General features: G+C 40.7%; 1 protein-coding gene across 8 annotated transcripts in view; it reads right to left on the reverse strand.

Moving 5' to 3' along the window:
- Positions 1-6,015, reverse strand: part of KLHL7 (kelch like family member 7) — a 77,485-nt gene extending 71,470 nt beyond the window's left edge. For 2 of the 8 annotated variants that reach the window (XM_055272453.2, XM_055272462.2), the window contains exon 1: positions 5,602-6,015. In XM_055272453.2, coding sequence (XP_055128428.1) covers positions 5,602-5,721 — 120 coding nt within the window. In that variant the 5' untranslated portion in view covers positions 5,722-6,015. Of the gene's footprint in view, positions 1-4,953; positions 5,559-5,601 lie in introns of those variants that run through there. The other 6 variants (XM_063636313.1, XM_055272452.1, XM_055272454.2 and 3 more) reach the window with 5 other exon arrangements.
- Between the last annotated feature and the right edge of the window lie 18,311 nt (positions 6,016-24,326).

Below are 24,326 nucleotides of genomic sequence, written 5' to 3' on the forward strand. Positions count from 1 at the left end.
ATCACCAAGTCCTGTTGATTTTATTGTCTTTTTAATCTATCACCTTTTCTTCATTGATGTTGCTTGTGGCTGCCACTGTTATCACCTCAGTCCAAGGGACCATCACGTCTCATTGGACTACCACAGCTTCCTATTTGGTCTGCCAGCAAGCACTCTGAAAACTCTTTAATTCATTTACCACAGAGCAGTAAGTCTTTTTTTTTTTTTTTTTTTTTTGAGACGGAGTCTCACTCTGTCTCCAGGCTGGAGTACAATGGTGCAATCTTGGCTCACTGCAACCTCTGCCTCCCGGGTTCAAGCAATTCTCCTGCCTCAGTCTTCTGAGTAGCTTGGACTACAGGCACGTGCGACTATGCCCGGCTAATTTTTTGTATTTTTAGTAAAGATGGAGTTTCACCATGTTAGCCAGACTGGTCTCAAACTCCTCAGGTGATCCACCTGTGTCAGCCTCCCAAAGTGCTGGGATTACAGGTGTGAGCCATTGTGCCAGGCCAAGTTATCTTTTTTAAAGAGGAAAACACCCTACCTCACAAACATGCATGCACATGCACACAAACATGCACACACAGATTTTAGAATAAGGGCAAATCGCCTAACTTGACTTATGAAGCTATGCATGGGCAGGTCCCTAGCTACTTCGCCAGTTTCATCTAGAACCATCGTCCCCCTTATGTTCTGTGCTCCAATTACACTGACCTTTAATCAGTCTCAAACTTGCCATTCTATAATAAAGTGGGTGTCCAACTCAGAGCCTCTGAATATGTTGTTCCCTCTAATTGAGTCACTCTTCCCTTTTCTCTTTACCTAGTTAACACCTACTCTTATTTCAGCTCTCAATGACCATTTCCTTAGAGAAAACTTCCTGATGGTCAAATTACCTACCCATATGCCCTCGTTGTACCATGTTATTTTCCTGTGTAATACCTACCACTGTTGCAATATTACATTTATTTGTGTGATTACTTGACTAATGTCTTGCTTTTCTACTAGCCTACAAACCACATGAGGATTGGGACTATCAGGGTTTGCTTATCATTGTAACCCCAGAATCTAGCAAAATGTTTAGCATACAGTGGGTTGTCAATAAGTATTCATTTCAATGAATGAACTTGGAAGCCAAATTGAACTAGAGTGATAAATAAATAGTGAGTAAGAAAACGTAGTGAATTTACCCAACTTTTCATCTTAATGGGGGAGAGAAGTATTTAGAGGGGTATGTTGAGATTAAGAATGGGTTTGCTGGTTGGTTGGTTCAAAAGCTGGAGAGGTTAAAACAAGCTTAGGTGCCAATAGCAAGAATACAGCAAAGAAGAAAAGTTAAAGATGCTCAACAAAGATGGAATAACCAAGAGTATAATACTTCTGAGGAGCCCAGCATCCAGGAAGCCAAAGCCTAGGTAGAAGTACTGGCCTTAGAAAAAGAAGCAGCATCTCCATTGTAGCAGGATAAGAACAGAAAAGGCAAAGTGTCAAAATAGGTTTATAGATCTGGTGGTACAAAGTGAAAAGGTAGATAGTTCCAGACTAATGACTTCTATTTATCTATGATGTCAAAAGAGGGTGATCTGCTGAAAGTGAGGATCTAGAGAAGGGACTCAGATTGGAGGAAAATAGTAAAACAAAAAGATCGCTCACTGGCACTGATAGTCTAGTGGAAATTAGTGGCCAAGCACTTACTTGAGAGAAGTTGCCCAATGAGATATTTTCCAGCTGTGCTTGGAGCCTTGCAAAAGAAGGTAATCAGTCATCAATACTGAAGTTTGCCAGATGGACATGAAAAAGGGACAGAGGGTCAAGAAAGCTGGGGCACTGGAGAGACAGTGGAGTGACAATAGCTTCTAAGCTGGACAGACAGAAAAAGGAAACAGAAAACAGTAAAATACAGGAAAAAGAATAAGAAGGTCTGGATGACTGGAGTTGTCAATGAAAGTTAAGAGAATTAAATGAGACAAAGCATGTAAAACACTCTTCAGAATGGCTGGAACAGAGTTATAAGTGCTCAAGAAGTCTTATTATTATCAAGGGTTTAACACTGAAGGTTTAGATTATTCACAAGAGAACCTAAAGATAATGACATGTAGTAATTTACAGTCAGACAGATGAGAATACAGAAGCAAAGTCATTTTAGCCAGAAGGTGAGCACAGTTAACTGCCCAGTATCTAATTGTGAAATCAGCTTTGTAGTTCTCTCACATAACTCTCAATAAGGACTTTAACGTAAGCTTTCAAGTTCCAATTATGCTTTAATCCATTTAATGTGGAGAAACTACAAACTATGGTGGTACTCAGGAAGGTCTTAAAACATCTTCCTCCAATGTTAAGAGACTCCTAGACTTCATTAACACAAAAGAAGAGTATGGCAACAGCAATGTGCATGTGCAATAGTGGTTGTGACCCAGACCTGCCTTGTAAAGCCTCTATTTTACATATCAGGTAATAACATTAATCTAAGCAAAAAGTTAAAGAAATAAATGAAAAGGCACTCAATCCAATTAAATAAGATGCTCCTATACACCCAGTTAGAATGGCTAAAGTGGTAAGACTTACAACATCAAGTGATGGCAAGGATGCGGAGCAAAAGCCTCTCTCACACACAACTGGCAGAAGCGTAACATGGTACAATCACTTTGGAAAACTACATAACAATATCTTTTAAAGATGAAGGTGGTATAGCTTATGACTCAAAAATTCCTGTTTGGCATTTCCCAACACAAATATTAATACATACATATGCATACCAAAAGGTATGTACAAAGTGTACAAAAATATTCAAAGTAGTACTAGTCTTAATAGTTCCAAACTAGAAATAACCCAAATGTCCATAATGATAGAATGGATAAATTGTGCTATATTCATTCAACGGGATACTATATACCACAAGGATGAAGTAGTGCTACACACAGCACAGATGAATCCCACAAACAATGTTGGCTTAAGAAATCAAAACACAAGAGTTTATATTATATGATTACATTTATATAAGTTCAAAAACAGGAAAAACCCACTTTTTGCCGATCTGCTGCAGATTTTCATGAATGCACCACACACCAAAGACAGAACAAAGAGCTCCTCTTAATAACAGGGGCACACAGTGCCCTTAGAAGATGGCATGGCATGGTATTTATCAATGGCTGCTTCTGCTCTAACTTCGATGGTTACAGAATTAGAATAGTTGTTACTACTGTGGGGTTGGTGACTGAGAAGGGCATAAGGGGGGACCTCTGGTGTACTGGTCATGTTCTAGTCTTGTTGGTGGGATGTGCACTTTGTAATAATTGAGCTGTACATTTATGATTTGTGCCCTCTTATATGTATCCCATACTTCACTGGAGAGTTTACTTAGAAACAAAAGGCTAGAAATGACAAAAACAATGTAGGAAAAGGCTTTAGAAGAAGCCGAGGCTGCTGGCTCTGCAGAATCCCCTTTTGCCTCTATGTATAGAATCGGCCACTATGCTACAGAGAGATGGAATGACCTAAATCATGTTATCTAAAATAACAAAATGAAATAATGAGAGAGCAGGGATTGGAACTGAGGTATGCTAATCTCACAATGTTCTCAAATTCTTGAAGGAATGTTTCTGGATGTTTACAGAGGGGTCCTTGTCATCTAGGCACTCATTATCCTGATCCTTAAAGCAATGAGATTGTAAAGGGATGCAAAAGTAGTCATAACACAAAAATATTTACTAAAGAACAAGAGCACTTATAAAGTTGGTCCTCACTCAAACATTCCTCCTCTGGCTCAGATCAGCTACTGTTTCTGCCAATTCCCATCAACTGCCCTTGTCAGTCATTCTTGGTGAATTGTTTCCTGTGTTATGATGTTAAACAGTACAATACAATATAACCATAATGTAAATCAATTGCGAAGTGAAACTGCACATCTTGCAAAAGATGCATGATTCCATGAAGTTGATAAAAGTGCTATTGGAGAACTGTTTGAATCACATGCCAAACCACTGACAAAAGGAGAACCTGGCAGATTAAGGTCAGTTAATCATTGTGGAGGGGATCCCTGGTTGTTCACCAAGTAACCATTTTTTCTTTCCTACTCAGTAACAGAACCCTGATTTTTCAGTAATTGTATTTCTATTGTAACGGTAAATAAGTGATGTTAATATACTCCAAAGCTAAGAAATATGAGTCAATTTTTAAATCTAAAGAGCTAAATGGACAGTCTCAGATAATCCTCTCCTCCTCAAGTAAATATTTGCTGCTGCAATCCAGTTGCACCCTATTTAGGGATTGAGGCAATGCTTTACAATGCTATGATCCACAAATGAAAACATATATTCGAGGGAGTGGGAGGGAACCTAATGAGTCTTCAACAAGTTTAAGCACTGGTAAACTATGTTCAACTACCATTACAGGCAGGCAATAGCTAAATGTACCAGCAATTTGAAGTCTGTGGTATTGTAGACACAAAAAGGTTTACATGAAAGGAACATGAATTTGAAAATAGATACATGAAAGTAAGTTACATAAATTAAAGAATTCAGGCATTCACAGTACTTCAGCATAAAGGCCAGGAAAGATTTAAAAGTATTCCCACAGACTGCACTGGTGCACTGTAGCAGGAGCTGGTGAACAAAGACAAAATCCCTGCAGTCAGCGTTTGCTTATAGAAACCAGAAGTTAATATCTTCATAAAAATCTTAAATTCCTCTACTGTTCCCCATATTCCCAGCAGAACCACTAGACAAAGCAAACTAGGTTTTGCAGTTACACATAATACATCCTGCTTTGTCCTCTTGAAACAGGATCCCAGTCAACAAAACCCAAACATTCCCACAAATCTCCTTAGATGTGTATTATCTATAAACAAAGCTTACAGAAAGGAAAAAGTGACTTTCTATGCTTATCAGTATAGATGTTATGGAATTAAAAAAATAATAAAGCCTCTTTGTTTCACCTTCGCCAGCGTTAAAATCCGTTCTTTTCATAACCCACCTTTCGCCGATGTGCTGCAGACTTTCACGAACGCACCACACACCAAGGACAGAACAAAGAGCTCCTCTTATTAACAGGGGCGCACAGTGCCCTTAGAAGATGGCATGGTATTTATCGATGGCTGCTTCTGCTCTAAATTAACACGAATAGGAGGACTCGTCTTCAACTAGCTCCACCGGGGAACACAGGAGGGGGCGGGGATCCTTATTTAAGAGCAGCTGATTTCAGGCCAGCAACTCTCCTCCCTTTGGGGGCTTCAGTGTTGGCTATGCCAATGGGTTTCTTCACACAAGATCTCACGACACCTTAAAACGGCTCGCCAATGGAAGGATCCTCGCCTCACAAAGAGATAACTAGGGCAGAGCTGTTACACAACCGATACCCGACGGCGAAAGCCAGCCCGAGGAGTCCCCCAGGAGTCTGACTTTGGAGCTACATCCTCGGCAGACGAGAAGCACTTTTGCTCGAGAATTGTTTTACGCACCCTTCTACCAACTGCGGAATCGCTCGCCTGCGAAAACGGAAGGAGGGGCGAGGACAGAGAAAGAGGGGCTCGATCCACAGGGCGCGGGGTTCGACCCCGGGAACCGGGGGCCCGAGTCCCGGACCACCTCCCACCGTCGTCCGTCACTCCCACAGAGGCGGTACCTGTTTCCGCATGTTATTCATGACGCCCATGAAACCCGCCAACAATTTAGCTTCTTCCCGAGCAGCAAGTTTCTTCTCGGTCTTCTTCTTGCTGCTCTTCTCCACCCCAGAGGCTGCCATCCTCCCTCAGCTCGGTTCACGCCCGGGACTCGCCGGGCCGGGCGAGGGGTCGCACTCTCTGGGGCACACTGGGGATTCTATCGACCAGACACGGCGATCGGCACTGCGGCTGCAGCGCTCAGCTCTGAAACGGGCGGCAGGCGGCAGTGGCTCGGCCACTGCCGAAAGACAAGGCCGGGTGGCCCCCTTAGAAGCGCTCAGGGAGCGACGCTGCCAACTGGGCTGCGTCCCCGGGCAGAACCCGAGCCCGGCCCAGGAGCCTGCGCACTTCGCGCAAGGAGGCGGGGGCACTATGAAGAGAATCAGGGGCGGGGCCTGGTACGTCACAGTGGCGCGCCGTTCTGAGCAATGAGACTGCAGGCACAGGTGCGGCCGGTTTTCTTGTCGCTGTCCCGCGCTGAGTGAATTTTGCCTCGGAGCTGGTCCGAGGTCCTGCCTGCTCTTTTGTGTGCCCAAGGCAGATTTCCAGGTTTCGGTTACGTGATTACCTTTTTTTTTTTTTTATAATTGGGCGGTGGAACGTGCAAAGGTGTCTCCCATCACTGTAAGGCTTCATGGGACAGGGTCGGTGTTCAGTGCAGTATCTGAGCCTGGTGTATGGTAGGCGCACAATAAATATTAAATGATGAAAGGATGTTACTGCAAGTTAAAGTCTTGTTACACAGAGCACAAGATTAATTTTCGTGGGATTCATAACGCAAGAGCACACAGTCCCGTTGGTGTCTCCTTGGCGTGCAATGAATGTCTGCCTAACTAGGCTGGCTTAGTATGTGTTTACAACTGAAATCAGTTGTCAGTCGGTTCTAGAAATCTTCAGTTAGGCTTCTCTAAGTGTTTTTACGGGAACACGGAACTCAATCACAGCCCTCATGGAAATGCTTTTTGTAACCATATTCTTTCTAGTGTATAGTAATATACAGGATTATTTGAAATTGTACATTATTTAACATTATGAAAACTTTATATCTCATTGGTTTTCCTCCTCGGTCTATATAGAACTATACAGAGACATTTTATGTAAAATAATTTACACCATTGAGGCTTTTTTTTTTTTTTTGAGGCAGGGTCTCTCGGCCCCGTCGCCCAGGCTGGGGGTGCAGTGCAGTGGCTAATCATAGCTCACTGAAGCCTCAGCACTCCTGGGCTCAAGCAATCCTCCCGTCTCAGCCTCCCAAGTAGCTGGAACTACAGACATGCAACACCACTCTGGGCTAATTTTTAATTTTTTTTTTTTGTTGGTGGTAGTGGTGGTGGGGGAGAAGAGGTCACACTATGTTGCCCAGGCTTGTCTCGAACTCCTGGCGTTATGCAGTCCCCCGCCTAGGCCTCCCAAAGTGCTGGGATTACAGGAATGAGCTGCCAGGCCTGGCCCACAGTATACTTTTCTTGTTGAGGACAAACAATATAGCATAATCCAGATGAAAGAGCAAGCTGTATATACGCCTCAATTTTTACAAAAGAGTAAGATACTTATGTCTCTGTACTCTTTATCTTTCTTCTGTTAATCTAGAGGTTCTCAGATGTGCCTCTATTTTAACTAGTTGATTTGGGGATTTAAGGTGAACCCTGGCAGCAGGAATAATTTATTGTTAATAAAATTAGAAATGAGAAAATTTTTCATTCACTTTATTAAATGACCCAGGACACTGAAGAAAAACAATAAATTTTTTTCTTTTTTTTAATTGAAAAGAAGTAGAAATCTGTCTTCTAACTCTAAGGCCTTGGGAGATGAAGGATCCATGATTCAAAGGCAGAAATGTAAGTGATGAAAAAGAATGCTGTCCTGTAATAAGGCAAAAAAGAAACGAGGAACAGCATCCTTAATGCTTGATGTTAGAACAGTCTCTTTACATATTGCTGAATATAAAACATCAAGGTTCATGGAAGAGCCATAGGATTCAGAGCTCGAAGAGACCACAGAGATTATATAGTACAGGGATTAAGCATGAGACTTTGCCTGGATGCAAAGTCAAGCATCTCAACTTTTTAGTTGTGCAACTTTGGACAAATTGCTTAACTTCTGTTATGCCTCAGTCTCCTTATCTGTGAAAGTAGAACCTACCACATGGAACTGGCGTAAGGATTATAAAAATGCTAGAGGGGTGCCAGCACAAGACACTTAAAATTACTTTACTGAGTTAATACACACATACCTCAGAGATATTTCGGGTTCTGTTCCAGGCCACAGCATAAAGTAAATATCACAGTAAAGTGAGTCACACAAATTTTTTGGTTTCCCAAAACATATGCAAGTTATGTTTATACTATATTGTGGTCTATTAAGTGTGCAATAATATTATGTCTGCAAAAGCAATGCACATACCTTAACTAAAAAGTGCTTTGTTGCTAAAAATTGCTAATGATCATCTAAGCCTTTGCAAGTTGCAAGTTTTAAATTTATTTTTATTTTTATTTCTATTTTTTTAAGAGATGGAGTCTTGCTGTGTTCTCCAGGATTGAGTACAGTGGCTATTCACAGATGTGATCATAGTACACTACAGCCGCAAACTCCCGGGGTCAAGCAGTCCTCCTGCTTCGGCTTCCTGAGGAGCTGGGACTACAGGCCCACATCACCATGCCCACTAGATCCACAATCATTTTGCTTGTGGAAGGTCTTGCCTCAGTGTTGATAGGTGCTGACTGATCAGAATGGTAGTTTCTGAATGTCAGGAATGGCTATGGCAATTTCTTAAAATAAGACAACAGTGAAGTTTGCTGCATTGATTGACTTCCTTTCTCAAAGGATTTCTCCATATCATGCAATGCTGTTTGATAGCATTTTACCCATAGTAGAACTTCTTTCAAAATTGGAGTCAATTCTCTCAAACCTTGTCTCTGCTTGGTCAACTAAGTTTATGCACTATTCTGTGTCCTTTGTTGTCATTTCAACAATATTTACAGAGTCTTCACCATGAGTAGATTACTTTTCAAACAACCACTTTCTTTGCTCAGCCATAAGAAGCAACTCTTCACCCATTCAAGTTTTATCATGAGATTGCAGCAATTCAGTCACATCAAATTCTGCTTCTAATTCTAGTTGTTTTTCTGTTTCCACCACATCTGCAGGTACTTTCTCCACAGAAATTTCAAACCTCTCAAAGTCATCCGTGAGGGTTGGAATCAGCTTCTTCCAAATTTCTGTGAATGTTGATATTTTGACCTCCTCCCAATCACAAATGTTCTTAATGGCATCTAGAATGGTGAATCTTTTCTAGAAGGTTTTCAATGTGCTTTGCCCAGTTCCATCAGAAGAATCACTGTCTGTGGTAGCTCTAGCCTTATTAAATGTATATTTTAAATAATAACACCTAAAAATCAAATGACTCCTTGATCCATGGGCTGTAGAGTAGACATTGTGTTAGCAGTCATGAAAACAAGATTAATCTCCTTGTACAGCACCATTATAGCTCTTGGGTGACCACGTGCATTGTCAATGACCAGTAATATTTTGAAAGGACACTTTTTTTTTTGAGCAGTAGATCTCAACAGTGGACTTAAAATATTCAGTAAACCGTGTTGTAAACAGATGTGTTGCCAGCTAGGCATTGTTGTTCCATTTATAGAACACAGGTAGAGCAGATTTAGCATAATTTGTCAGGACCCTAGGATTTTTGGAATGGTAAATGGGCACTGGCTTCAACTTCAAGTCACCAACTGCATTAACTCCTAACAAGAAGAGTCAGCCTATCCTTGAAAGTTTGAAAACAAGCATGGACTTCTCCTCTCTAGCTATGAAAGTCTTAGATGGCATCTTCTTCCAATAGAAGTTGTTTCATGCACATTGAAAATCTGTTGTTTGGTGTAGCCACCCTCATTGATGATCTTAGCTAGATCTTCTGGATAACTTGCTACAGTTTCTACATCAGCACTTGTTACCTTACCTTACACTTTCGTGATATGGAGATAGCTTCTTTCCTTAAACCACAGGAATGAACCTCTGCTATCTTCTAGCTTTTCTTGGGCAACTTCCTTATTTCTTTCAGCTTTCATAGAACTGAATAGTGTTAGGATCTTGCTCTGGGTTAGGTTTTGGCTTAAGGGAATGTGGTAGCTGGTTTGAGTTATTTAGACCACTAAAACTTTCTTCATATCAGCATTAAGGCTGGTTTGCTTTATTATCATTTATGTGTTCACTGGAGTAGCACTTTAAATTTCCTCCAAGCTTGTTTGCTTTTCATTCACAACGTGGCTGTTTGGTGCCAAGAGACCTAGCTTCCCAGTCTTGGCTTTCAACATGCCTTCCTCACTAAGCATAGTCATTTCTAGCTATTTATTTAAAGTTAGAGATGTGCAAGTCTTCTTTCACTTGAACACTTAGAGGCCATTGTAGGGTTATTACTTGGCTTAATTTCAATATTGTTGTGTCTGGAGGAATAGAGAGGCCTGGGGAGACAAAGAGAAATGGGGAACAGCTGGTCATTGGAGCAGCGAGAACACATGCAACATTTATTGATTAAATTCGCTGTTTTATGGGCTCGGTTCATGGTGCTCCAAAACAATTATAATAGTAACATCAAACATCACTGGTCACAGGTCAGCATAACAGATATAATGATAATGATAACAATAATAATAATGTTTGAAATATTGCAAGAATTACCAAAATGTGACTCAGAGAAACAACAAAGTGAGCACATGCTGTTGGAAAAATGGTACCGATAGACTTGATCCATGCAGGGTTGCCACAAACGATTAATTTGCAAAAAAACAAAACAAAAGAACATGCAGTATCTGTGAAGCACAATAAAGCATACTGCAGATAAAATGTGTGCCTGTCCTTTATTAACTTTGTTACTATTTAATCTAGCATTTCCCAAAATGTGTTTCTTGGAATGCCACTAGTCTTATGATTCCCCTAACCCGAGCTGGTTCTCTGGTAATGCACCCACAGGAAGATAGGTCCTTGGGTGATCTTGGCCAATCCAGCTCTCCCTGCAACTTGTAGTTCTCAGAATAACCGTAGAATGCAACTTTCTGAGATAGAGAGGTAATGTCCAGAATAATCCATGTTGTGTCCTTGTTCTTCCCATAACAGGGTGTGTACTGCAGCGCTTGTTCTCAGTGGTCCTAGTGCCACCTAGAGTATAAAACCCAGAGCACAGTGCTTTCAGTGTCCCTCAGCTGCAGTGGGATGTGGAGCACACACAGATAAGACCCTTTCCACACTCAGCAGCTTTCTTGAGCCTTAGAGGACTGGCTTGCTATGGATCCTAGGCTTCTATTTATTCCTGCTGCTCATCTATCTGTGCATAATAAATCTGTTTGCCTAGGCTGTGTGAGTGTTCTGTCTCTCTCACCAGACTCATGCGATTGGTAGAGAACCTTTGCAACAATTTCGGGAGACATGTAAAATATATCCTTGGTGAAAAAAACCCAAAATATATTTGCATATTAAGTGTTTAGAGAAGGTTTTCTGTACCTATTACTTAAACCAATTGAACTTTTCTATAGTCCAGTACTTTTTGAAGTGTCAACTTAGCCAGTTCCCATTTTCTGTGAATTACTTACTCCTCTATTCACCCACAGGAAGGATTCCTAAAGCTGTACCTATTCTGTGGCACTTTACCTCTACCTGGTCTCAGTTTATTGGATTAAGGTTGAACACCTAAACCAAAGAGACCCAATTAATAAGCTGAAGTAAAGAGCATCATGTTCTCTTTGGACACTGGACAGATGGATGTTGATGAGCTTGTGTGCAGCAGTTCTACCGGAAGTAGGTACAAGGGGCTCAGCTAGCCAATTTGGATGGTGTATGTGATAAGCAGAGAAAGGTAGCAGTCTGCAGAGACTGCAGAATGAAACAACAACAAAAAAGCAGAAACCCAGAGAGAAATCAGACAAAAGACCAGGTGGTGGGCAGGGGTCTGGGGGTTATCCAAGCTTAAAATTCAGGGTCTCTAAACTTGAACAGGCTGATTTCAAAGCTGTGGGCCTAGCAATGTGTTCACATAGCAATTTGGCTTTGTAAAATTTATAAAAGTAAGATATTTTAACCACAATAGCTTGAGTCTATTGTCTCATTTCACCCTGATTTTCCCTCTATCATACTTTTTTTTTTTTTCCTCTCTGGTGGTGTTGAAATGGCCATATATATCTTTGGGAACAAATCACAAATTGAGCTGGGGATATATTTTTTGGCATCTAGCAGGATATATATTTGTAGATCACAGTTACTTCCATATAGTTAAGCTATTGCCAGCCCTTCTAATGTAAGAATGGCATCTGGGAATAGTCCCTAGTCCCACTGTGCCAACCCTATCTTGTGATGCCAAAGATGCAGGGCCTGAGATCTTCTCCTAATATGTCTTACAGTAACCAGCACTGAAAGTATTTAAGTAGTGGAGGAGAAGCAAGTTTTAAACAGGTTTCATCAGCTAAGCCACAAGCTGGTCTATGGAAAATTCTTCAGTCATCAAATATGTAAAATTGTAAGCAGAAGGTTGGTACTCACTTCCAGTCAGAAGTGGAAGGAATATGTATGTCATGCATTTTTTTTTTTTTTGATACAGAGTCTCACTCTGTTTCCCAGCATGGAGTACAGTTGTGCAATCTTGGCTCACTGCAACCCCCACCTCCTGGGTTCAAGTCATTCTTCTGCCTCAGCCTCCCAGGTAGCTGGGATTACAGGTGCCTGCCATTATGCCTGGCTAATTTTTTTTTTTTTTTTGTATTTTTAGCAGAGACGGGGTTTCACTATGTTGGACAAGCTGGTCTCCAATTCCTGACCTCCGGTGATCTGCCCACCTTGGCCTCCCGAAGTGCTGAGATTACAAGTGTGAGCTACCATGCCCAGCCAGTCGTGTGTATATTTTACAATATGATGTGTGAATGGTAAGTGTGACCGCAACTTCCAGAATGGTAAAGTAAGGGCCTCTGAAAATCTACTCCTCCATAAAAGCAACAAGAACACTGGGAAATTGTCAAAATTAACTTTTTCAGAATGTTGGAAACTAACTAAAAGCTTATAACAATCCAAGAAGTAGTTATTTAAGACAAATGGCTGAATCTCATAACAATGAGACTTGTGGTGTTTTAACTCTTCCTAATCCCTTCTCACTTTCCCTAGCTTTACAGTAGCCTTAAAAACCAACAGCTTCACAACTATGGTAGCTGTGAAACCCACCAGCCCACTGTCATTGGAGAAGGCAGAACAGGTTAAGAGGTCCTCAAAAGCCTCATCCCTAGGGTATTTTTAGTATTCAGCCTGTCTGGCACCTTACTGAAAAGCTTCATTCTCAGGGCTTGTATTTATTTGACATGACTCAGAGCTCACTTTGTGTAAACAGCTCCACCAGCAGGGAATTTGACAAAGACAATAAGCAACAGTTCTTTAATATTGCAGCTGCCTAAGGCAGTATTGCCATTTAGGGCTAGCAAAATGCTGACCTAAACACTTAAATGGAAAAACTGAGTATATTAGTCAGGATTCTCCAGAGAAACAGAACCAATAAGATGAATGGATGGATGGAAAGAAAGAAAGATAGATAGATAGACAGATAGATAGAGAGAGAGATAGAGAGATAGATAGATGATACATACATACACACATGTATACATACATGTCACAGGATCCTTAGGGTGTTGCTTCACCAGCCAGAAACCTCTGTGGCTAATGGTACCTTCTGCCTGAATATTGCTTGCACCTGCTGGACTCATTCTGCCTACTCAGCCTGGCAAGCTGTGCCCAGCTCGGGCTACCAGCCGGGATCCCACACCCGCCAACAGCAAACGAGGTTCAGAGTGGTGAGGAGTGTGTGGGCCAGTTAGTGTGGGGTCCGGCCACTGTGCACAGCCAGGCAGGCCGGCTACTGTGGCAAGGCAGGCAGCTCCAGGCACCAGCACAGGTGCTGGCTCCGTGCGAGGCTGTGGCTGGTCCAAATGTACTGTGTGCAGATTCTGTTGCAGACATCCACATCTGGATGAGGGGAACGCAGTGGCACCCAGAAGCTTGGAGATGCCAGGAACCACAGAGCCCTAAAGTGGGTGTCACAGCCCTGGCTGGGGAGCCCCTAGGTCTGGGCTTCCCGAAGGGCCACAGCTCTTCTCTCCTTCTTGTCGTCCATAACATGGCAAGCAGGGGGACGTGTTTCATCCCTGTTTGTGTTATAGCTCTTTCAGTCCTGCCATTTGATGGGACTTGAGCTCTTATCCTGCATCCAGGAAGAATGAGGTATGCAAGCAAGCAAGGTGGAGAGGGCAAGCAAGGTGGAGAGGAGCTCATTGAGCAACAGAACAGCTCTCAGGAGACCTGAAGTGGGTAGCTCCTTTCCGCAGGTAGATCATCCTGATGAGTGTCCAGCTCTCAGTGGAGAGGAGACCCATAGTGGGTAGATTGTTTCTGCAGGCAGGTCATCCTGATGAGTCAAGGAGACTTGAAGCGGATAGCTCCTTCCCACAGCTGGTAGTCTTGACATCTGTGTGAGTCTGGCTGAGTCTTCAGAAAGGAGGAAGTGTGTGCTCATTGGTCCATGGGCAGCCATGGGTGGGCCCAGGAAAAGCACCATAAGTTCTCACTCTGGGCTGCAGATTCTACCCAGAACTGGCAGCCTGGCTCCCAGGCTTCAGGCCGTTCTTGGCTCGAAGGAGGGGCTTTACTGGGGACCCGCCCCTTCCCATCCAGGAACCTGTCTGCCTCCTGCCCTCATCAACATGTCATTCATGGCACCTTGGCTGTCCACACTGAGGGGTGTCTGCAGGCCCATGCCAAGCTGCCCTCAGTCACTGCCCCTCCCACCTCCCTCCCATGCTCTTTGGCGCCCAAAGTCTGGAGGAGGCTGAGGCGGCTGGGGGCTGTTGTGTCAATACCACCCTGAGCACATGTACAGCTGGCCAGGTTGTGACAATGCCCAGGATCAACCACAACTTTGCTCTGCCCCAGAGCAGGTGCTGGGAGGAAGGAGAGGCCAGGGAGCAGGAGCAGGGCACTTCCAAGCCTGCAGGAGCAGGGGAGCTTCCCAGTCCCTGAGAGCACAGGGATGCCCAGGTCTGGAGCCATGGCTGGGTGGCTACAGCTGTGCCCCAGAGCGTGGTGCTCCTAGCCTACCAACTTGGTAGGGCAAGGAGCTCCCACCTATTCCTGGCCCCTGCTAGCTCTGGGGAGTACACAGCCCCAGCTGCACCTCCCCCACTGCAGCCTGTGTCTTCACAGTGTGGCCACTCCAGATGGTCTGCTGCTGCTATCACATATACATACATAAATGCATACATACATACATGCATACATAAATATACACATATTTGTTATGGGAATTGGCTCATACAATTATGGAGGCTAAGATGTCCCAAGATAGGTTGTCTGCAAGCTACAAAACCAGGGAAGCTGTTGGTGCAATTGTCTGAGTACAAAAGCATAAGAACCAGGGGAGCAGATGGTTTAACTCTCAGTCCTAGGCTGAAGGCCTAAAAAACTGGAGGGACTGCTTTTGTAAGTCTGAGTCTAGTTGCCTAAGAATCTGGAGTTCTTTTTTTTTTTTTTTTTTTTTGAGATGGAATCTCACTCTGTTGCCCAGGCTGGAGTGCAGTGGCTCAATCTTGGCTCATTGCAACGTCCACCTCCCTGGTTCAAGTGATTCTCCTGCCTCAGCCTCCTGAGTAGCTGGGACTACAGGCATGTGCCACCATGCCTAGCTAATTTTTGTATTTTTAGAAGAGATGGGGTTTCACCATGTTGGCCAGGCTGGTCTTGAACTCCTGACCTCAGGTAAGGTTCCTAAGGTCCCTCCCAAAGTGCTAAGATTATAGGCGTGAGCCACCATGCCCAGCTGAGAATCTGGAGTTCTGATGTCTGAGGGTACAAAAAGATGGCTGTCTCAGCTCCAGAAGAGAGCAAATTCAAACTTTTTCTGCTGCTTTGTTCTATCTGTCATCAATGGTTTGAATGACACCTGCCTACATTGGTGACCACGGGTCTTCTTTACTCAGTCTACTGATTCAAATGCTTATGTCTTCTGGAAACATCCTCACAGTATTCCTAGAAATAGTATTTTACCAGTTACCTGGGTATCCTTTAACCTAGTCAAATTGACACCTTAAATTAATCACCACATTAGGTAATGAGATGTCCATAGTTGGCTTTGAAAACTATGGCATATACTTGGGAATCTAGAAGGCCAGGAGAAACCTGAGAAGGCCTGAAACTCTTACCTGTGGTTGACTTTTGTGGCTCTATGCAAGCAACAAGTGACAGGTAAGGCAGAATTATAAGCTGCCTGCTGGAGCATTAACGGTGCAACCCAACACACACATAGAACCCTTTGGCAGAGTAAAAGAATTATTGCTTTAAGTGATTTTTTATATAAAAAGGATTATACGCCATGACCAAGAGGGATTTATCCCAGGAATGCAAGGTTGGTTTAACATATGAAAAATCAATCAATGTGATAAATATTATATTAATAGCATAAAAAACAAAAATAACATGATTATAGATGTGGAAAAGGAAATTGAAAAAATCTGGCACCCTTTCATGACAAGAACATTCAGTAAATTATGAATAGAAGGGAACTTCCGCAACCCGTTAAAGAGCATCTATGAAGAACCCACAGCTAACATCATACTTAATGTTGAAAGACTGAAAGTTTTCCCTCTAATATTAGGAAGACAAAGATGTCTCATGTCTCCACTTCTATTCAACATTGTACTGTAGGTACCGTAGGTTCTAACCAGGGCAATTATGTAAGAAAAAGAATTAAAAGACATTAAGCTTGGAAAGCAGGAAGGAAAACTATCTTTATTCACAGTTGACATTAACTTATATATAAAAAATACTAAGGAACACACGCACACACATGCACATGCGCGCACACACACAGCATTAGAGCTAATACAAATTCAGCAGTGTTTCAGGATACAAGATCAAGATACAAAAATCAGTTGTTTTTCTATATACTAACTTAAAAGATAATAAATATGAAAACGGAATTAAGAAAAGATTCTATTTATCATAGCATAAACAAGAATAAAATAGGAATAAATTTAACAAAGGAAGTATAAGGCTTATACACTGGAAAATATAAAACATCATAGAAAAAAATTAAAGAAGACCTAAATAAATGAAAAATATCCCATGATAATGGAGTGAAAGACTTAACGTTGTTAAAATAAGAGTACTCTCCAAGTTGATCTACAGATTCAATGTAATTATTATCAAAATCCCAACTGCTATTTTTTTCTTTACAGAAATCAACAAGATAATTCTAAAATTCATATGGAAACACCAAGAGGCCAGGCATGGTGGCTCATGCCTGTAATCCCAGTACTCTGGGAGGTCGAGGCTAGTGGATCACTTGAGGTCAGGAGTTCGAGACCAGCCTGCCAACATGGTGAAACACTGTCTCTACTAAAAATACAAAAATTAGCCAGGAGTGGTGGCATGCACCTGTAGTTCCAGCTACTGGGGAGGCTGAGGCAGGAGAATTGCTTGAACTTGGGAGGCAGAGGTTGCAGTGAGCTGAGATTGCACCACTGCACTCCAGCCTGGGTGATAGAGCGAAACTCAGTCAAAAAGAAATGCCAGGAACTCAGAATAGTCAAAACATTTTGAAAGAAAAAGGCAAAGTTGAAAAATTTTAAACTTCCATATTTTAAAACTTACTACAAAGTTAATATGTAGTACTAATGTAAGAATGCAAGTATAGATCAACAGAATAGAATTGAAAGGCCAGAAATAAATTCTTGTAGTTATGGTCAATTGATTTTCAAGAAGAGTGTCAAGACTATTTAATGAGAGAAGGAATATTTTATTTTTCAACAAATTATGTTAATATAGCTGAATAGCCACATGCAAAAGAATGAATTGAGATCCCTATCTCACATCATATACAAAAATTAACTCAAATGGGAACTAAATATAAGAGGAAAAACTGTAAAACTCTTAGAAGAAAAAATATGCTTAAATCTTTGTGACATTGGATTGGGCAGTGGCTTCGGATTGGGCAGTGGCTTCCTAGACACCAAAAGCACAAGCAACAAAAGAAAAAAATAGATAATTTGGACTTCATAAAAATGAAAAACTTTTGTTCTTCAAAGAATACCACCAAGAAAGTGAAAATACAGCCCATAGAATCACAGGAAATATTTGAAGATCATGTATTGGAAAAGGAACTTGTGTCCAGAATATGTAAAAACACCAATAACCCAATTTAAAAATGGGTAAAGGATCTTAACAGACTTCTCCCCAGAAGACAGACAAATGGCCAATAAACACATGAAAGATGCTCAGCTCCATTAGTCATCTGAGACTAAATAAAAAAAAATCAGAACTACAAGATACCATTTCACGCCCACTAGGGTGACTGTAATTTTAAAAATGTATAACAAGTGTTGGCAGGATGTGGAGAATTTGGAATGCCCATACATTACTCATGGGATTGTAAAATGATGCAGCCACTTTGGAAAACAGTTCAGCGGTTCCTCAAAATGTTTAAAAAAAAAAAAGGAATTATCATATGACCCAGCAATTCCACAAGGAATTGCCACAAGGCAATTGAAAACATGTCCACACAAAAATGTGGGCACAGATGTTTGTAACACTGTTACTCATAATAGCCAGAAAGTGAAAACAACTCAAATGTTTATCAGTTAATGACTGGATAAACAAAATGTGGTATATTCCATATAATGGTAATGTTCCATGTTATGGAACATTAGTCATTACTGAATCATAAAAAGAAATGAGATTCTGGTACATGTTATAATGGGAATGAACCTTTAAAACATTATGCTAAGTCTAAGAAGTCAGACACAGAAGATCACAACTTACGTGTTTTCATTCATATGAAATCCCCAGAATAGACAAATCCAAAGAGATGGAAAGTAGAATATTGTTTACCAGGGATTGGGGGGTGGTAAGGAGGCAATGAGAATTGGCTACTTATATGTATGCTTTTTTTTTTGGAGTGATAAAAACATTCTGGAATTAGATGGTGGTGATAAATGCACAACTTTGTGAGTATACTAAAAACCATTGAATTGTATATTGTAAAGGGGTAAACTTTATGGTATGCAAATTATATTTACTATATCTGTTTTAATTTTTTTGAGACGGGATCTCACTGTTACCCAGGCTGGAGTGCAGTAATGTAATCTCAGCTCACTGCAAAGTTCGCCTCCTAGACTCAATTGATCCTCCTGCCTTAGCCTCTAAGTAGCTGGGATTACAGGTGTGTGCCACCACACCCAGCTAATTTTTGTATTTTTTGTAGATATGGAGTTTTGTAATGTTGCCCAAGCTGGTCTCAAACTCCTAAGTTCAAGTGATCCACCCGCCTTGGCCTCCCAAAGTGCTGGGATTACAGGAGTGAGTCACTGTGCCTGGCATATTTTTAAAAATTATAAATGCAACTTTTTCTTCATTTTTGAGGGGAAATGCATGAAATAGAATTTATCAGAATTACTATGTTTTTATAACAGTACTACCAACAGTGAGTTTGTCTATGTATGAAGTTTCATATTTTATGCATCCTGGCATATTGGACCACATCTTGACAACATAATGCATCATGTCCTGATAAAGTCTTGCGATCCTAGAAGCACATGTGACTGAGAATGAATTAGTATCTAGGATATATAAAAAATGCTTACAAATCCATAAGAAAAACATCTTTAAAAAAGGACAAAATAAATAATTAGAAAATGTACTCAAAAGGAAATTGGAATGACCAATGTATAAAAATGTGTTCAACATCACTAGTAACCTGACAAGTGCATGTTAAATCCAAAATGAGATAGGCTGAGGTGGGCAGATCACTTGAGGTCAGGAGTTCGAGACCAGCCCAGTCAACATGGTAAAACCTTGTCACTACGAGAAATACAAAAAAAAATTTAGCTGAGTGTGGTGGTGGGTGACTGTAATCCCAGCTACTTGGGAGGCTGAGGCACAAGAATCACTTGAACCTGGGAGCAGAGGTTGCAGTGAGCCAAGATCGCGCCACTGCACTCCAGCCTGGGCAACAGAGTGAGACCTCAACTCAAAATAAATAAATAAATATAAAAAAACATAATGAGATAGATTTTGGCATCCATCCATCCATCCATCCATCTGATTGACCAAAATTCTGCAGGGTTACAATACCAAATATTACTAAGGATATTTAGCATTTATCCATTGCTGGCAATATTATAATTTGATACAGTCACTTTGGACAACAATTTGACGAAATCTAGTAAAGCTGACAATGCATACTCCCTAAGCAATTTCACACCTAGACTGGGCATACCTACAAGGAATAGCACATTCATGGCAGTATTTTTTGGTTGTAAACAATTTACATGTCCACTTATAGGAAAATAATAAAGAAGGCACACTGTACCATAATTATATTGCAGTAAAAGATGAGTTAGAGCCACAGGAATAAACATAGATTCAGTAGTATAATATAGAGGAAAGAAAGAAAGATGCATAAAGATCCACACATTATGAAACCATTAAAACGGTGTTGAAGTGTAAGAAATAGTAAACCAATGTATTGTTTAGAAATTGATGCATAGGTAGTAAAAGTATAATTTTTTAAAAAGTATGTGAATGATAAACACCAAATTAGTATAATGGTTAGCCATGTGAGGAAGGGAGATGGGTGAATTTTAGGATGAGTTCACTTGAAGCTTCGACACTTTGGGTAATGTGTGTTTTATTTTTGTTTTGTTTTTCTTAAGCAAGATGCTAGGTACATGGCTATTTGTTATGCATTTTGCATATCTAATCATCTAATTATATGATATTACGTTTATTTATGTTAAGTTTAATTTATATACAAAAACCAAAACGAATGATTAGCAAAAAAAAAAAAAAAAGGGCAATAAACATGGAAACTAGGAATATCATTCAAAGTGTTACCACTCTAAAAACAAACATCACTATCCTTATGTCACTTTAGGCTTATGATTCTGACATTGTTTATAGTCCAGAATCTAAATTATTTCCCAGTTATTTCCTTTTTAAAAATTTCTGCTTGGGAATATCCCAGTTTTATCAGTCTCAAACTGCATGGTCCAGTAGTTGCTTATTTCTTGTCTCTTCTTTTTTCTCAGATCACAAATTAACATTTTCTCCTACCTATTATATATCTGCTCCATCAGAAACAATCTTCCTTATATTTTTATATTATTTTATTGTTCATAGGATATTTGCATATTTATTATTTCTTATGATATTTTACATGTATTTCTCTTTTTAAGGATGGGAATATAATCATAGAAAGGCTAAGCCATTTTTCCAAAGTCACTTTGCATGCGGTTGAAGCAGGATTAAATTTCAGGTTCTAATTTTTAGTCCACTGGGACATTAACTACTCTTTTCTCCACCAAGTGTCACAGCTTCAATATTTCTGCTCAGGTCAAAAGGTGCTCCTTATGGGGGAGGGGATGGGGAGCGTGGATGGGGGGAAAAAGGAGCATGTCTGCCTACTCTCACTTAACCAGCCAAAACATTTTGCTTCTTTCCCAGACATCCACTCCTTTTACCTCTTGAAATAGCTCTGCCCCAAGGAAGGAGTAGTTGCTAAGCTAATTGGTCAGAACCTAATAGTCATTGGGTACCATTTTACTAGTGGGTAGGGTCACTATGCGTTTGAAGAACGGCACCCACACTCATCACTCATTATCTAATTCTATGAAGTTGTAAAAATGCCCAGGTAGGGCCTGTATCTGTTGGGCAGGTCTATTTATTTGAGCTTCTTCCAGCCTGCAATTTGATGTGTAAGTCAGGCTGAGCTCTGCCCCTCTGACATGGCCATTTCTGATTTAGGGGGTGCTGGCCAGGGAGAGAGGCTCTCTGCCGACTTCCATTCTCCATTCTGGCTCTGACAGACTTCTGCCTTGAGGCGCTGTGAGTCCTTCTTTAGCTGTTCGTAAAATGATATTTTCTCCCTTCTAACTCTTGCTTCTCATGTCTACCAGTGGCTTTTATACTTGGGTACCCTGCCTGGTAGGGCAGTGGGTTAGTGGTAGGATTTTCATGGGCGCCCGCCACCACGCCCAGCTAATTCTTTTGTATTTTTGGTAGAGACCGTTTCATGGTGTTAACCAGGATGGTCTCGATCTCCTGACCTCGTGATCCGCCCACCTCAGCCTCCCAAAGTGCTGGGATTACAGGCGTGAGCCACTGTGCCCAGCCCATTTTACTACCTTTTTGTTTTATTTTATCTATTTCACCAGCTACCATAGCTTTATCACATGTAACTATCAGAAAATGACTGTGATAAAAGATAAAAGGAGTTTGATGTGACATAAAAGAAAAACTTGAATAGGAGTGAATGTTTCTTGATAAATACATTTGACACTCAGTGATTTCCCTCCTAGAAATAATTCATTTACATTCATCATAACACCCAATAATGGAAAACACAAGTTTGGTCTGCTTTTTTATTTCAATATTAGTTAGATTAATCTTAAATAGTTGTCACTATTTCTATTAGATTATATCTCTTAAAATAAAATGCTTTGAAATTATTTAGTATATGCTTTTGTCTAGCAAATAGAATTTTATCATTGCCAACAAAAGAGAGTTACCCATGGCTATGAATGTTCACGTATGGAAAGAGCCCCAGAAAATTGCCTTGATCCCCAATTCCTGCCCACAAGGCTCACAATCATATAGAGTAAGAAAATGAGGGATTTAAGCTGATAACTAGTTTTAAGTATTTAAGCCATATTTACCTTCAGTAAAATAGGCAAAAACTACCATTTAGTGAGCACTTACTATGTGCCAATCACTGTGTTACATATTTTCTCTATATGGTCTCCCTTTACCTTTACATGCCCCTGTGAGCTTGGTGCTGATAATTTGGGATTTATGAAAGTTAAGGACATCTGCTCTTCAAAGGCACTGTTAAGAGGACGAAAGGACAAACTACAGTGTGGAAGAAAATATTTCCAAATCACATACTGATAAAAGACTTGTATCTAGAACATATAATGAACTCTCAACTCAGTAGGAAAAAAACAAACCATTTGGGGAAAATATGGGCAAAAGATTTGAAGAGATAATTCACCAAAGGAGAATTAGGACAAGAGCACATGAAAAGATGCTCAACGTTTTTATTTATCGGGGGAATACAAATTAAAACCACAGTAAGATGCCACTTTACACCTAAAAGAATGTCTAAACTTAAAACACTTGACCATATCAAGTGTTGATGAAAATATGGAAGCACTGGAGTTCTCATACACCGCCAAGTGGGAATGCAAATGTACAACTACTTTGGAAAACAGTTTGGCAGTTTCCTAAAGTTATACAATATGCCTCCTATATGAATTAGCTATTCCACTCCTAGGTATTGACCCAAAAAAAATGAAAGCATACGTCTTTACAAAGACCTGTATATAAATGTTCAAACAGATTTATTTATAATAGCCAAAAACTGAAAACAACCCACTATCCATTAGTAGGCAAACGGATTTAAAAAAGGACTGTATCCATATAATGGAATATTCTGCAGCAATAAGAAGGAACGAACTATTGACACATGCAAAAATGCATAAATATCAAGATAATTATGCTGAGTAGAATAATAAAGACAAAAAGAGTACACATTGTATCATTCTACAAATGTACACATTTATAGAAAGTTCTAGAAGATGCAAACTAATGTTTAGTGACAGAAAGCAATCAGTGGTTGCCTGGGACATGGGTTTAAGAAAAGGAGGAATAAGAAGATAGAATTAAAAAGAAGTGTGAAGTCAGGTGCAGTGGCTCACACCTGTAATCCCAGCACTTTAGGAGGCCGAGGCAGGTGGATCACTTGAGGCCAGGAGTTAGAGACCAGCCTAGCCAACATGGTGAAAACCCATTTCTACTAAATGTACAAAAATTAGCCAGGTGTGGTGGTGCTTGCCTGTAATCCTAGCTACTTGGGAGTCTGAAGCATGAGAATTACTTGGACTTGGGAGGCAGAGGTTGCAGTGAGCCGAGATTGCACCACTGCACTTCAGCCTAGGCAATAGAGTGAGACTTTCTCAAAAAAAAAAAAAAGGATAGAGAAAGCATTTTGGGATACGGATATGTTCATGATCTTCATGATCTTGATTGTGGTGATGATTTAATGGGCACAAAAATTATCTAATTGTACATTTTAAATATATGCATTTTATTGTATGTCCATTATACCTCAATAAAATTGTTTTTTTAAAAAACAACTATGAAGCCATGGAGGCTTTTATACATTTGAGCAATAAATGTTATTTGGACTGCCTTAGTACTTTTAAAAGCACCTAAAGATTTAACAGATTTAAGCTGGTAACAAGCTTGGAGATATTGGGATCACTTTTTTTTTTTTTTTTTTTGAGACGGAGTCTCACTCTGTTGCCAGGCTGGAGTGCAGTGGCACAGCATCGGCTTACTGCAACTTCCACCTCCTGAGTTTAAGCAATTCTCCTGCCTCAGCCTCCCGAGTAGCTGGGACTACAGATGCGTGCCAGCATGCCCAGCTAATTTTTGTGTTTTTAGTAGTGACGGGGTTTCACCATGTTGGCCAGGCTGGTCTCGAACTCCTGACCTCGTGATCCACCTGCCTTGGGCTCCCAAAGTGCTGGGATTACAGGCATGAGCCACCGCGTCCGGCTGGGATTACTTTTTAAAAGGAGCTTTATATATATATATATATATTATA

Source organism: Symphalangus syndactylus, chromosome 3, assembly GCF_028878055.3.
Source record: "Symphalangus syndactylus isolate Jambi chromosome 3, NHGRI_mSymSyn1-v2.1_pri, whole genome shotgun sequence".
In the NCBI taxonomy this organism is placed as follows: Eukaryota; Metazoa; Chordata; class Mammalia; order Primates; family Hylobatidae; genus Symphalangus; species Symphalangus syndactylus.